The following is a 17,356-nucleotide window of genomic DNA, read 5'->3' on the forward strand; positions in this document are numbered from 1 at the left end:
ACTAGTATACCTGGATTTCAAAAGCTTTCCACAATCTCGTTCACTATCAACTTTTTAACCATCTTTGCAGCTACAAAGCTTTCTTAAATCTAACCAAGCTTCTTTTGCTACCAGCAAAGCCAATTATTCCATCACTACCTTAACTACATAGAAACCAAATGTTCAGATGCCTTCTTTATAATAAATTAATAACAAAAGGACACTTGCGTCCTCCTCACGTTACTCTTTCCTTTCTAAATTAAATATACCTACATTTGATTTTTTTCTACATTTAGTAGTATTACTTGTTACTATCCCCTAGATTCTTGCTAGTCAGTCTATACATTTTCTACAGTAATACAGTAAAGACTTCATCAAAACATATCTGTATCAAGAAATTCGTAGACAATTGCCTTCTTTATAATACACAGAAGGTCCACTAAAACAGATTTTTCTCCCCTCCAACAGAATGTCATAGCCTCCTGTAAAGCTAAATAACCCAGAAGCTTGCAAATCTAACAAACTATTTGTCAAATATATTTTATACTAGAGCACTGTAAGGATAAACCAGGACCTAAAGCCCATTTTCTGGAATTCTGTATAGCCATTCATTCCTTACTTTCGTTATCTGTGCACATCAGTTCGCTTTCCTACATGGAGTAGTTCAAACACAATTTTCATATTCCACATCTTAAATTATTTCTCTGAGATCATTTTTGAATCCTGATCTGCAAAGTGCTTGTAACAACTATCTTCATACTATTTTCATAAGTATATTTCTCTCTCTTCTTTTAAGTTATGATGTGCATTAAAAATACAGAGAATATAATTGGACCTAGGATAGATTCTCATAAAGATCATACCTAAGAAGTAAATGCACCTAATTGGAGAGAGAACCTTTAGTATCTGCCTTTTAAATACATTTCTCAACAAATTGTACCTTTAACTCAATAATTTCATCTATGCTGTATTTTAGGTGGTTGATGAATGCTTAAATGTTTACTTTAGACTAGGGAAGGAATATAACTTATTCTCTATGAATATTCAAGATACAGGTATTGCACCGAACACTTAAGAACCATAATGAAAGAATTCTGAAACATGGCAGAGTCAGGCTGATTAAAGAATGTGTTAGTTAACATAAAGGTAATGCATTTTCTCCATCGTGTAGAAAGACAAAGAAGCTGAGAGAAGATAAAAAGTACATAATAGCTTCCAAATAATTTCATTTTTATGAAAATTATTACATACACTCTCTGTTCAGATTTTGCTGTGACCAGAGGGCACAGGGAAAGAAAACAAAAAAAAAAAGTAAGTAGAAAGCAATTAGGCTTAGAATTGTTTGTAAATTAATGCTCAGGGAAGTACAGATGTCTTCTTGCATATATGTTAAATTTTCACTCTTTCAACTTCTATATAAGAAACATAGGGAAAACATAGGGAATTGATGAAACTGAGCAACAACAAAAGGAAATCAGATAAGGAAAAAATTATGTAAAAGAAAACATAACTATCAAAAAAATATACATATGACAGATTTAGAAGTGTTCAGACATGTAAGGCTACAATGCTACCAATATCACATTGATATGGTCCTTCCATAACCTTATTTATTTATTGTTTTATGATTATTATTTCCTCAGTATGGAATCTTCTAAAAGTTTAAATGCAATCCAGTCTCAAGATGAGTGTACACAGATAAACTCTGTATTGTTCAAATCATCAACTAATGTTAAGAATTATGAAGAAAAAAAAATGAAAACAAAGAATCAACTGTAGGGAAAACATCAAAACAAGGTATTTAAGTAGTGCAATAAAAACAAATGAAGAAGTGAATGCAATACTCAACCTGGACATTTCAAAACTCACTTTACATAGGGAGCTGAGATTATATCCAAAGGTCTGTGCATTCCGAGAACCTGCATTCATGTAGTTTCCCATTAATAATACTAGTTCCAGCAGCTTGCTAAAGCTTTTACTCTTTTTTATCTCTTCACAGGCAGCACTGACAGCCATGATGTCAGGTTTGATGTTGTTCACCTGCTCTTCAAACTGGAGCTTAAAAAGAATAGCACTGAGCCGTGGCCGTAGTCTCTTCACGTTGCTCATCTGATTGAAAAGAAAATAGGAGATTTCCTTTAAAATTCATGCTACAGTTTGGCACTGTACAAATGCATACAATCTGAAATGATTTATTGGTGTGACAGGCTTGAAGAAGCAATATATCTGCTATAACTGATAGCAAATGAACGAATGAATGAGAGACACTTGGGTAAGCAACTGAAATCCCATCTTGTGGTTAATGTGAACTGCCCCCATCCTTTCCCAATAACTAGTATGTGTAAGCAATAAACGATAAAGTGTCATCATATATCACATCTGTCAACTCATATACCAAATCCTATAAAACTAATCCAAGTTTATGACCCAGTAGTTGCAAAGTAATAAAAGTAGTTCACAAATTCTGTATAACTCAGGATGTACCCAAACAAGGCAAATCTCATTTTCTGGTGCAAATATTTAAAAGCTGATTTCAATAACAGCTTACTCTAAACTTGCAGAAAAATAACAGTTTTGAAAAATCGAAGCTATAAAACACTAATAAAACATGCATTATTATGTGCCAGTATTCATATCCCACTATAGCCCTGGACCTTATACAGTTAATTAGGTAAAGCAGAAGAATGCTCCTAGGAAAACAGTAACTCCTGTAGATCATATGCAAAAGACTTGACTTTCTCTACGCTTTTCTGGTCAGGCATTTTCAACAGAAGTTTCAGTCTTCCCATATGACTTAGGTCCCTGAATTCCCACCCCAGAGATACTATGAACGTTAGTTCCTACATCTAAACAAGACTGCAAATTGTATTATTTCTTTAAATCAAGGAACACGGAATGCATTCAGTAAATTAACTTCCTCCATCTCCCAAGCCTACAGAATACTACTTATCCATCCAACTCTATCATAGAAATATTTTTAAGGCCATAGAGTGGCCTTAAAAACTTGCCTTTACATTGGAAAAATCCCCCTCCAAACCACAGTAATATCTAAGGATTTATGGAACATTTTTCAACCCATACGTAGTATACCAATGTGAAAATAGCTGTCAGTACAACATTCACAAGTTATTTGGTGCTGATCATACCACAGTAGAGTCAGTGAAAAGCATAATGGATAATACTCTTTATCCATCTCAGTGTCAAGTCAAAACAAACACAAATCTAAGCTATCCTAAGCTGATACTGAGGACTGTCTAATCCAATGAATGTGACATTGAAGCAAAAGAGACTGTAATTTACAGCCCATTCTATTGGTTTCTCTGTGACAGTAGTACTAAAAATCAGGTAGAGTTAGTATTTTATGCTACTAGAGCCATGCCTGCAATGCCTGTCTGGCAATGCAACCACCTGATCATGGTTCTATTGAAGTAAACATAAACATTTGCATTTTGGTTCAGACAAGAAATTTTGAAGTAAAATAAGGAATCTTTTCCAGTATCCACACTTCTGTTTACATCACAGAGCAAAGCACATGAACAGGGCATCTTTCAGATAAAACTAAACTGAAAAGCAGCTTCCAGAGCACACAGTATACTCCAGCCAATACTGAGCTTTAGTTTACAGACCATCTCTGGCCTGGTGCCATAGTAAAAAGACAAAAATATATATAGTCTGGATGTTAGCTCAGTATCAACTGTAGGCAGATACTGTGTACTTATCGTCAACTAAGTAGCATCCAATAGGGTGGTAAATTTATTACTGAACAATTATTAAGCAAGGATAACAGGACTTGAAGTTACACTGGAAATTTCAGAATGGAATAGAGATGGAAATACCTAACACCCAACTAAAATTAACGTAGTACTTTTACACCTTCACACATAATTTGTGTGTCACGAGGTATGTGTCACGAAGTTATTCTCCCAGGCCAATCAGGAAAAATCAGTATTATCTCATTTATCTGAAACAATTTACTTACTAGTACAAAACAAGTGCAAAGCTACTTATCATATCTGAATTGTAACTTTTGTTTTCAGATCAGACAGGAGAAATTTGAGACTAGACTCAAAAAACATCAATCTGCTCTAAAATTATCCAGAATTTTAGTATTTTTCCCTACTCAGGATGCAGCAGAGATGACCATTAATATCAAACCAGAGGAACTAACAGAATAAAGCTGCAATGATTTTAAATGGTACCAAACTAAAGGTACTAGAGAACAGCAGATGATGCATGATTTATTTACTCATGGCTTCTCAGACAGGCAGGTTCCTGAAACTGAAATAATCAGATACTTTACATCACAAAGATGTGTTGCACAAACGTGAACAAACACAGATGCATGAAACATGCAAAGTTTTCATCAGAATGAGGTTAATAGATCTAGTTCTGTACGTGTCTTAACGATGGAAGCAGAAATGCATAATAAATTCTAAAGAACGAACAGAAACAGGCATATACCAGAAACACAACTGAAGTGCCATTTGGCTATTATTATTATCATTATTATTAATACTCTGAAATTCATGTTCATGTAAAATGCATGCCTTTGGTACTGTTTGTTTACCTGTTTGCTAAGTCAATAATTAGGAAGAGAGGAGATGGGGAGTTCCTTTATCAGTTTACGGCTTTCTTTGTGAAATGTTGTCTACACATGTATTCAAACAGTGAAATACATACACCTTATCACAAAAGATGCTAAAAATTTACTTCTGGTAATGTTGAGATGCTTACATTCATGTCCTGATTTTTTCTTATACTTAACATATACTACCTATGTACCTTATGTACCTAAAGCAGAATCTTGAAATCAGACAATAAAATAACTAAAGAGGGATGTTGAGGTAGAAAGTTAAAAGACAAGTGGACAACACGTAAGAGAACTCACTGTAGGGGTAATGAATTATTCAATTTTCAAGTAATAGTCTACAAGACTATTATCACTATGCATTAGCCCAAATGGGAATTGACAGCTGATTTGAGCTACCTGGCTGTAGCTCCCTGAGTTCTTTATGCGACAGCAAAGAGAGGCTTTTCTCTCAATTACAGCATAATTCAAAAAGCACTTGCAACAGTGTGCCATCTGGTAAGCGTGTACCTTCACTGTCTGCTTTGTTGATGTCAAGTAAAGGAACATGTCTCAGAAGTCACACTGACATTACATTTTCATCACTGAATGTGATTTGTTCTTAACCCAAGCTTGTAGAGAAAAACACTGCAAGGGTTCCAGTTTCACAATATCATTTCCTTAAAGGATCAACAGTCCTGAAGTTGTCAGAGCATCTGAAAGCATTCCCATTGAAAAAGTAAAATACCACGTACAGCCAGTATGACTAAAACGTAAGATGGAAGGATATCCTCAATGGAAAACATAGTTGCCATCACTGTAGCACTGGTGAACTCTACAGAGCACAGAGGTAAGAAGTGTGAATTTTTAACACTTTAAATTCAGGCACTCAAAGAGCAGAAAAATATATCAAGGAAGGAAAAACTGAGACCTTAAAAGGCCTATTATCCACTTTTTAGAGAAGAAAAAAAGAACACCCTGCTCAATTTGAAAAAGGTAGTCAATGCGTCTGGTATCTTTGTGAAGACAGAGCATTCTGGAATAGACCAAACATTTTTTCAGCATATGGAAAGTTAACAACATAATGGAACAGCATTTTTGTTGAAATTTTTTTTATGGCTATGTGGAAATAGCACATCTTCCTTCAGCTTTGACACACTTTTTTTCCCAAATAAATAATACTTAGCAGCTTAAAATTACTTACAATAAACCAGAAAATCTCCGTATTTACGTGTTATGTGTACAAGCAACCATTTGAGTTGATGACTTTTCAGCCATTCTTGCATTGATAGAGGGCACATCCTGCTGCTCCATTTCCCTAGCTTGAATTATAAACACCTTGAGTTTGTACCACTGTCTCGGTTGCTTCCAAACCCAATATTTTCTTAGAGGATATCCACAGCAGAAGAGAAAGGAGCATACTGTGTATGACACAGGGACAACACTTATCAATTACCTCCTAGCTACACATGGATGGCCTTCTCGTGTCTTGAGGATGACAGTGCACTGATGCACTGTGCAGAAAATGCCTGGTACTGTTTTTGATGGCATTACATTCAAAAAAGATGAACCAGCCTGCGGATCTCTGAAGAAAGGACCCTCCTTTTGAATGCTCCAGAGGTCACCTGTCCTACAAAATAAAACCAAATCTCCAATAGGGGCTATAACAGCTCTCGAAACAAGCTGACGTAACAGACTGCTATACACTGCAATAGGCTTCCTGCTGAAATTCACAGATAGGTATGTTCCACTCTGAGAATAAATTTTTTTTTTGTGTGTGCGTTTTTTTTTGTGTGTGTGTTTTTTGTTTGTTTGTTTTTGTTTTTAATTGTTTTTTATCCTATCTGAAAATACAGTTAGCACACATCCATTATCCAGGTTAAAAAAGAGTTGTTGTTCAACCTGGACACACAAAGGTTTTTTTGTTTGCTTGTAGGCTGAGGCAGGTAGATGGAAACTATCAAACACACAGATTTACTGACATCTTGATCAGACTGGGACACAGACAGCTTTTGTTTCTCAGAGTTAAGACAACACTATCTTCCTAAAAAGGTATCATCTATGAATAAGAGGGTCTAAATCTCCAAAATTCTCCTATCTGTAGCAGATGTAACAGCCGTCAGAAAAGCTATTTTCATTAAAAGGTACATATGGAGCAGATGCAACCAGACTGAAAAGGTTTCCTCATGGGAAACCAAGTCAGAGTTTGACATAGGAAAAGTCCTCTACAAAACCTCTAATTCAGCCAGATGGCAAAAATAAATAAATTTACAGCAGAAGTCAAGGGCACAAGTCATTGAGAAATTTAAACAAGAATAATACAATATCAAACCACACGAAGAGTCTCTAAAAGTAAGAGAGATCTGGCTGTATTCTAGATGGAAAAATCTTATCAGCTTAGTTCTAAAGGAGTCCTTCATTTGCTTTCTGGCTGCTACCAGAAACCCACATCCTAATGCTATTACTTTGAGTGTCCCAACATACAGGCTATGAAGATATAGGTAGAAGATCAAAGTCTGTGTGGGAATGTCTAAAAGTGATGACAGCAGGCTTAGTATTTTCCACCAGGTTGAACCACCATACTTACTCCCAACTAAAAAGTAGAATTTGACAATACGTAATTATTTGAGCAGTATACAGTGATAACAGACATCATCAGCAGCTGATTATGTCTTTGATGTGATAGACATGACACATTTCAGAAAAAGCGCAGATCACTAACACATTCATATTTAGAATAGTCTTCTGTACTGACCCAACAAGGCATCTAAGTTAATTTCCTAATCAGGAAGATACGTGTCTATGATGATGACAGTAGTGGAAAGGAAACAGCATTCTGCTGTAGATCTTCTGTAGTCTTGTCAACAGAGAATTCAGAAATTTTTTCCATATAGTTACTTGGTGCATTTGGAACCACAGGCAATCCATGGCAAAAACTGTCTGACATGAAACATCACATAAGTGAATGCTGTTGGAAAGATGTTCATATATCTTGAAAAATGTTCCCCACTTCTACAAAATGATAACAGAGAGGGTAAGTACTAAAGGATTTGGGGTCCATAGGAGCTCCTTTGAGCTCTACAGTCAGAAGCTAGAATAAGTGCATATTTGTTTCAAGCTCCAGAAATCTAAGATGCTGACTAGCCTCAAGATTCTTTTAGCACAGCTGCCCTACACTTTACAGTCCTTCGGATGCATCAACTTAACGTAAATGACTAACTTCCCAAACAATACTTGAGGTTGTTGAGAGATCATGGATTGATCAAGGTCCTTACTCAGAAGAGTTTTTCTTAAGATATTCAAATCCCCACATGAAAATTATCTTCAAAAGGATTGTTGATATTTTTAGTGAAGCCAAAATATTGTTCTAGCCTGTGTTACCAACCCAAACTCAAATTTTCTGAAAGCCCAACAAAGCTCCATTCTTATCTGGCACCAAGGTTTAGGTGCTTTAAGTCTTCTGTGCTGATAAAATGGGGAACAGCCTCTACAGTAAGACATCAACTATCAAAACTATTATTGTGGGAAGAGACTTTGAACAAAGACAGGAAGGATATGCTGGGAAGTAGTAAGGAATGCTTTAACCAATACAAGTGGCAAAGGCCACCTATGTGGCATGTTTCCAAACTGAGTGGAAATTGTGCAGTCTACTCCTAAGACTAAGAGAGTGAAAATACAAGTCATAAGGAAGTTTGTCTTTCCCTGAGTACCCTTAATCTTGAAGCAGTACCTTTCAAGACACAAGTGAAGAAATTCTGCTTTGGGTATATCTCTTCTTGATTCTCTTTCATGATCACTGAAGGCATGGAAATAAAAAGGAGAAAAACAGATAGTAGAATCCACACTAAATTTAGCTGCCCCATGCAAGTCTTCTTTCAGGTGTAAAGAAATTGCTATTAATCTTAGAATCTTTAAGGAAAAGCTACCTCAGATTTAATTTCAACTGTAATTTGCATTTCTTGGTCAAGTCAAAATGTCTAAGCTCAGAATCACTTGTTTGTTTTTTCTTTTTTTTCCTGGAGACCCAAGATTCTAGTCAAATATTAAGAAATCTTACATAAAAAATTGCTCTGTTTGATTTTAGGAAACTGCAAGCCAAAGTGTGAATACTGCCAAACTACTGCAATATACTCCACAAAGTTGTTGCTATATGGGTAAAAGAAAATCCAAACAGTCTACCAACAGGTGATAGTTTTGCAGTTACATTGAGTCATAATGAGACACATCTGACAAAGCTTCTTAAGTGAAAACAATATGGCACCAATTTTCATCAGTAATGCCGTGTGAACTGCACTGAGTTTTTACAGAGATTGCATCAAAGTAGATTCAAGACAAGCTCAAGACGTTTAGAGGAATCTGCAATGTGAATCACTGATTGGCTGGAGACAAAAGATGAAAACTCTCAGACATGCAACCTCATTGCTAGGAAGTTGTAGTGAGACCTCCAGGGAGAAAACTAAAAAAGAGAGAGCCTACGTCCATGCCAGAAGAAAAAAACACCACTGCCTGCCATCTGAAGAAACAAGACAATTGTTTTTAATCCATTCCTTAGATTTTGTTTTTTGAACTAGAATCATGCAAAACTGTTTCATCACAACTGAACAAGGATAAGAGTGAGACCTACTGGTACCAAATCTTTTACAGATGTTGATTCAGAGTAATCGTCTTGCAGTGATGCATCTGAAGTAATATAATCTAATCCATAGAAATACTCACTCTTGTCAATTGCAAACTGACAAATTAGTTCAGATCATTTTCAGAAGATATTTCTGGAGCTTGGTTCTCCACCCTGTTCAGGTTTAAAGTTTGAAAGACATCAACATTGTAAGAGTTAAGGATGTTTCCCCTCTGAACAACTTAAGTAACTTGACTGTTATTTGGCATAAATATATTTTTATACACCTCACTACTTTAGGATCTTAAATAAACTGAAATGGTGCTATTTATGGCACTAGGTACGGCTGTGCCCAAGCATCAAGTATTAGGAACACCTCTTCAGGTATAGTAGGGTATTCCCCAGATACCAGTGGAAGACATTAACACATTCTGAGTTATCCTTAGTGTGAACATACAGGTGAAATCACCAGCTGAATATGGAATTGATCATTTTAAGTGTTTGCTGAATTATTTAAGACAAACTAGCCTTCATCAGGCCTCACTCTAATCTTCAATTTACTCTAGTGAAATCTTCTCTTTTGGTATGAACTCATTAAAAACACATCCATCAGCGAACAAGCTGTGAAGCCACATGAGGATAGCTTGCCAAATTCTATTCAGGTTAGCTGTCATGTTCCTCACAAGGTCCAGATATTAATTATTTCTGAAACAATATTTCATAATTCCCTCAATTTTATCTTTGAGTAAATAAAAGTGATCAAGATTGTTTCTTTTTCTCACTCCCAAACTATATGTGAACATATTTTCAAATATCTTAAGTTTTAAGATAAACTTTAGTAGGAGCTATCACACATGGTACTTGAGACACTATCCTAAAGCATGCAATTGCTAATAATAGTTACCTACACCTAAGGTCAAAGGTCCACTAAAAGTATCGTAACAAGTATTAGCAATTTTTTTGCATCAAATTTGTTTATAAATAATGTCAAAATTATGATTTTTGAAATGGAATTACATTTATGGATTTAAAACCATAGTAATAAATCAAATTTCTCCAGGACTATTTTCTGTCACTAAGGATCACAGGCACTGAAGAGTTCACATGCCTGCTGCTAGATTCAGCTCCCTGCACACCGCAGAACCAGATGAGAACTACCACTGCGGACAGTTTGTGGTGCAACAAGTTGCTAATGTAAGTTGGCACAGATAATCCTTAAGCCTTAGCATTGTTCCGTGGGCAAGAGAGTGGGGAGAAGTTGATGTGCGCCACTGGGGAGCTGACAGGGAGCTATCATTACAGAACATTTTTAGCTGGAGCAACAAGAAAGCTTAACTTACCATGACAACCTACAACTCTTTAGAGAGTCAATTATATTTTGAGTATTCTGGTAGTCATGTATATAAACTGAATCCCAAAACAACCTAGGGATGGTGAGAGCAACAATCTGGAGCCACATGACACGGGACCAAACATTGTCGTGTCCTTCTGCACTTCCAGAAGTGCTCAGAGATGCCAGGCCCGAGAGGTGTAGACACGCCTGCAAGACACTCAGGTTATCAATGGTTGGAACCAACATGCTTGTACCCAACTTCCCTTTGATGTACTGCTCTGTCCCCCCTGTGATGAAAGCAGAAAGATCTGCTTTGTAATCATTAAAACTTGTCTTAATAAACCAATCTGCCTCTCTCTTACCAATTTAAGTCTTCAATTATCTAACTGGATACTCAGATCATAAGATCTGGCTCATGCTCACTCCCAGACTGTGCCCAGGAATTGTTTGGGAACATGTAATTCTGTACAGGCCAACAGGATGACTATTCTATGCCTACAGTTAACGTCTATTCTACCAAATTAGCACTACAGACAATCAAGGTTCAATGTTCAAAAGAATTCTCTGGTGTTGTTCAGTTGATTACTATAGTCAAAGCCTTAAAACGTCAGCTAGTAATTTATCATCCCCACAACTGCTAAAAACAGCCTTCTGAAGCATCTTGTATCCCACTGTTTTCAGAACACTGAATAATATTCAAAACCAATACAAAAACTGATGAGAACTGAATGTGGGTTTGGTCACTATTATTCCCTGAATGATTTTAGTACAAAAAAAGGAAAGACCACCAAGGACATTAAGGACTGCATATTCAAAACAACACATAGATCAATAAAAGGAATAAAGGAGTTCATGACCTCATAAAAAACTGTAAAAGCTAGATGGATTCTCTGAATCATCACCATCAACAAGCTATTTTAATCAACCATTATTTTTCTTCCTCTCAAATAAAAACATATTACAGAGTAAGAAAAAAAAAACAACACAACATCCATCCAACATTTGCCTCAAGTATTTTCAGCATAAATCTGCAATGCAGATAAATTCAGTAAATCTTTCTTACCAACTCTTTACATTAATCCACTATAAAACAAAAAAAGTTACCCATTTAAGCTGAGTTTTCAGATGGCTTGCTTGGTAAAGGGAGAGATCAGATAATCATGCTATGAGCTAGGCTATAACTGAGATTTGTCATATATCCTAGGTGCAAAGTGTTGATTTTCATTAGAAAGGCGTTCCTAAAACAAGTATTTAAGTAGTATTATCCCACTAATTGCAATGCTTATATGCCAGAATCTATACAAAGCAGTACTGTGTTTGCACATTTTAGTCAATAAATATACAAAATAAGCAGGGAGACAACCTTTGGAGGTCACTCACTGCATTCAGCCTTCCTATGGGAGAATCAGCTTTGCCAACAGAATACGTATTAGCTTGTCTGCTCAAAGAGATGGCTGACTACAAAGACTCCATAATCTCTCTAGTTATATTGTCTTAATTATTACCACTATTAGAAAAATCCTCCTGTTTGTTGTCTAACCTGTGTAACTTTTGTCAAAAATGTAAACCTATTATATACTTCCATAACAACCATCAGTATTCAGGACATATAATTCCATTTCTTTTTCCATGTTTCCTACACATATTTCAAGAGAACACCCTGCCTTGGGTTTCAAGTTTAAAAACTTAAGCAATATTTCTTCATATTGCTCATTTCTACAACAAAGAGGTGTCATTAGTCACCTCTGAAGTCCAAGTCCATGTTTGGATTCACACCTCTATAACTAATGTACAAAACACCCCCAAACTGGCTGTAATACTTTAACTGAGTATGCTTCAGCAGTGGTGAACAGAGGGAAATTCACAACTTTATAGGCCATACTCCTGCTTTTACAGTTCAGTTTTAGGTATGCCTACTGGTTGCAATGAGGACAGAACTGAATCATGTTCTGATCCATTACAATCCATTATTCTTTATTAGAACTGCACCCATAACTATACATTTTAACTTTACAACCACTGCAATCAAATTTTGAGTCACTGATGTTCCTAAAATATCTTTCATTGCCATTAAGCAACTTATACTTGTCAAAAACTCAATGGGAAGGCGGTTCCCAGCAAAAACATTAAGTTATTCAAGGGTCAGTCACAAAAAAGCAACATAACAAGAGGATAGTTATTGTAATCAAGATTATGATGCGCTGTGCCTAAATATGAAGCTCAAAGTTAACTTTGACCACTGGGAATGCAGCACTGCTGTGAAGCAAGAAGAAGAAAAAAACAACCACCACAACCCTTCCCTATCTAAAACAAGCAATTTGAGGGTGTGGAAGGCTGGCTTCCAACACAAAGACAGTTTACTGCATACTCACTCCATCCTCCAAAAGTCTACTGTTTGAAGTGTAAATTATGCCAATATATCCAAAATGCTTAAATTTATATTTATCCTTCCTTCATTCTTCCAAACATGATATTTACTCCATAATAATAATATTTTAAAAAAAAAAAAGGAGTTGTCAGTGCACTTTTTCAAGTGCACATTCGTTACTGAACAAATTTGTAGAAGTGAGTAAAAAGAGTTCAACAACACCTTTTTTTCAGTGCCATTTCCTGTGTACAGGATAGACATTCACCAAAGCTCCTGTACTCTGGCTACATAATAATGCCAATGTTAATTCCTCCTATTGCATAGTTCTTTAACAGAAATATTGAGGTTGGTACAAAAAGAAACGCGCACATGTAAGCAGCAGAAAACAGAAGCACAAAAATATCAATAGAACAACCTGCACTTGTTCTCAGTACACCATTCCCAGCCGTAAAACTGAGGAATTATTTTTTTTTCATGTTACAACCAGAAGACCTACACTCCAATATGACCACAACATAGATGAGTTATCAGAAGACCCTGCATAGTAGCACCTAGGGAATAGCAACAGGGCTGCATAATATCACATAAATTACTCCTTTTCTTACTAGCTGCTGTGGTTTAACCTGGCAAGCAGCTAAGCACCACACGGCCTTTCACTCACACACATTCCTCCTCCCATGTGGGATGGGGGAGAGAATTTATGAAAAAAAAAAAAAAAAAAGATAATATGCTTATTGGCTGAGACAAAGACAGTTTAATAGGACAGAAAAGGAATGGAAGATAATGATAAAAGAAAATACAAAGCAAGTGATGCACAATGGAAATGCCTACCCCCTAACAACCAATGCCCAGCCAGACCCTGAGCAGCAGACCCCCCACGCACCCTGGCCAGCCACCATTAATTGTTTAGCATGACATCACATGGTATGAAATACCCCTTTGGCCATTTGGGGTCAGCTGTCCTGGTTCTGACCCCTCCCAGCTTCTTGTGCATCCCCTGCTTACCCGCTGGCAGGGCAGCATGAGGAGCTGAAAAGTCCTTGGCTCAGTGTAAGCACTGCTCTGCAACAGCTACAACATCGGTGTGTTATCAGCAACATTCTCATCCTAAATCCAAAACACAGTACCATACCAGCTACTAGGAAGAAAATTAACTCCATCCAAGCTGAAACCAGGACACTAGCCTACCAACCAACTCTAAATATGTATTTTAAACACAGGGGAAGAACCCAGGACGTGGGAAGCAGCATGGCCTAAGATTTACCGAAGTAGAAGTTAGGAGACTCTGAGATAAAGACGGCTTCATAACAACTGACAACATATAGCAAAGCATATAAAAGAGCTATCCTAAAACTAGCTTGCTGTCACCTATCAAGAACAAGCTCAGAGACGTAACAAGGTGTCAAGGAAGTCCCTTGACCTCTGTGCTGCACATTAGCAATCCTGGCCAGACTGCTTGGACGCACACATAATAGACGAGTAAGGGTATAAAAGTACAAGAGAATTCAATCTCTATGAGACTGAACAGGTGAAAAAGTCAGTTTACATCAATATTTTGTAAATAAAAGTCATTTTCTCTTTCTGTTAGATTCTGCACTGAGAGCTTTTTTTTCTAGGTTCATTTTTCCATGTAGGTCTGAAATGGCCAAGTTTTAGGTTATTATAAACCTTTGTTTTGTATTTCTTCTTCAACTTAGGAAAAGTTCAGAAAGCTTACTTCAAACAAGCAAGCAATAAGATGCCCTTATCAGCTGCTTCAAGACCCTTGCAATTTTAATATCTCAAGGTGAAAAAAAAAATGAAAAAACAACCTCAGACTCAGATCTAATTAATACAAATGAACAATAATAGAAGATAATCTTTAGTGCTTGAATATTTTAAATTCAAAAACCATTGAACAAATGTTGACTCACACATATCTATTATAGCTTTATTAAAAACAATTATAATGAACAATGGCTTATATTTCAACTCTCCAGCAGTCCCTCAAATAAGCACATATTTCTTTTCTCACACTATTTCTTAAAGGGCTCTAACCTTGCTTGCCTGAAATTAATACTGCTGCATTACTGGATCACTTTTTTAATTATGCTGTATTTGAGCCATTACTTCTTTTTGTTCTTATTTTCAAGAAGTCCTATGCAACTGTTAGAATTAGACCATGACTTCACATTAAATTACAAATATAATGTGTCATTAAAAAGGTTTATAAGGGTTCTTGATAAATAAACTCCTCTACAACTCATGTTTCCCAATAATGCAGCTGAGCTAGCAACTTTTAGTTTTCACTTGCTTCAAAATACCTTTATTTTTCTTTTATTTAGTAATCCCCAAGTTCTTTTCTTATGAAGTTTAACTACATCTCCATGGTCCAAATCCCATTATTTTACCTGTTCTTTATACGTAAATTACCCATGGGGTGTTTCTCATTTTGAATTTTCCTTAAGAGAATATCTTAAGGAAATTATCAAATATTATTTTTTTCTGAAGCTGTTAGCATCTTGACTTGGTAGCAAGCTTGAAGCTTTAGAAGACCTAAGCAAGAGATAACAACACAAGACGGTCTTCAAGTCAACACTGGAGTCGTCTAGAACACTGTAACTGTCTGGAGCACACAGGAAAACCATACTGAAATGGAGCAATAGCAGCATGGAAGGCCCCTGCTGCTCCCAGGAAGTGACACTATCCCCTTAGAGTTATACTGGGGGCTGGTGGGAGGGGAACACAACCACACAGGCAGTTAAAACAGCTGTGCTTACTGGTTTCTGTCTTAGCTATAACTGGACACATGTTGTATGGTCATCAATGTTCAGGACAGATATGGTGCCATGCTATCCAGACAAAATCACTGAAGTCAAAAGGTAGCTGAAACTCAACATGACCATAGAATAGCTACAACAGGGGGTAGATATAATTATGTGCAAGTATGAGAAACTCTTCAACTGCTGCCAGGAAACTGTCCAGTATTTCATGGTACTATGAGAAAAAACAGAGGGAAGCTGTCAGGGGTTTTGTAAAAGGATGCAACAACAAGGCTAATAAATACACTCCAAGCTAGTAGTCTTTGGCCTTTGGAAGAAGCACTTGAAGGTTTCGTATACTGACAAGACCCAGTCTTTCTACAATGCAGTTTTGAAAGAGAGCAACCTTTAGTAAGTACACAATCAAGATAAGGAAGTTTTATTAGCTAGACAGTAAGGGTGAGAAGAAAACGGAAAATGCACACACACACACACAAAAAAAAATAAGCAGAAAAAGACAAAAACCAGCAATGAGCTCATCAACAACAATGGAATACAAGGAAAAGATAAACCATCAATGCTGTAATAGGGATAGAAGATAACTTTTACTTGGATATATTCATGCAGTAGCGTGAAAGTATAAATGACAGGTGAAAGGTATATTCTACATATCTTATCATCTATACGTATTATATATGCATATCTATTATCAGTTATGTATATATGGACTACTAGATATTTATATCTATATACATATTCTAAAGAATATGGAACAGACCAACTTTTGAAGCAAGAAATTCAGAGAGAAGTAAGTTGCTGTATGCATAAATGAAAATAATACATGGACAAGTTTCCAGAAAGTTAAGATAAATAATTGGAAGCAAAGACAGACAAATCAAATGCCAAAACGTTTGCTTAAGAAGAAAAAGATGGTTAGAAGCTTTAAATCTGGCTGACATACAACTATAAGATCATCAAAAAAGGGAAGATGACAGGAAGCAAAAGAAAAGCAACTGCTATATGAAGCAATGGACATAAAATGTCAAATATTGGGTATTTCCCACAAAAATGCTATAGAAAGTTAAAGTATGGGTCTTCTCCTACAGAAAGTTTCCCCTTCAATGCCATACACACAAAAGAATTACCTTACATTGCTCTAACAGTGCAAGAAATTGTTTAAAGATATGCTTTTGTCTTTTTTACAGTCCTTTTGAAGAAAATAAAATTAGTAGTAGTTCAGCACAAGTACAGTCAAGCAAATATTAGTTTTGTAGCTAACACACATTTTCCAAGGCATTTAGGAATGCCAAACAAAAAACACGACATCCAATGAAGTCTTTATTTGTAACAATGATTCCCAAAATCTAATAATTTATTTAATAAAATTCAATTCTTATTTAATAAAACTACTACTTAAACTAGGATGAATGACCATTTAGTACGTATGCTTTTTTCTTTGAAAAATCATAAACTATTGCTTGACATCCATGGATGTATTTCTAATTTAACTTTTGTCATTCCAATTCTTATTTCATATAGCATCTAAACAAAAAATAATCAACCACAAATGCAAAAACTTATGTCAACAGTCAACTGCTAAGATGATCATGCAGCTGAAATCCCATTCTTCTCAGATAGGTCTCACATTTTAAGCGTGCTGTCATATGACTACTCATTTCTAAACACATACCCAGTTTTCTCCATTAACAAGTTTTACAGAATAAGTCACCCAATATTGGTCATAATTGATGTA

At 36.0% G+C, this 17,356-nt stretch overlaps 1 protein-coding gene across 1 annotated transcript in view; it reads right to left on the minus strand.

The window, feature by feature from the left end:
* The window catches only part of DIAPH3 (diaphanous related formin 3), a 237,025-nt gene that overhangs the window by 108,750 nt on the left and 110,919 nt on the right, over nucleotides 1-17,356 (minus strand). The window contains exon 21 of the mRNA XM_082771110.1: nucleotides 1,849-2,088. Coding sequence (XP_082627236.1) covers nucleotides 1,849-2,088 — 240 coding nt within the window. The remainder of the gene's footprint in view (nucleotides 1-1,848; nucleotides 2,089-17,356) is intronic.

The sequence above is a fragment of the Aythya marila genome (assembly GCF_965140915.1).
Source record: "Aythya marila genome assembly, chromosome: 1".
NCBI classification, from domain to species: domain Eukaryota; kingdom Metazoa; phylum Chordata; class Aves; order Anseriformes; family Anatidae; genus Aythya; species Aythya marila.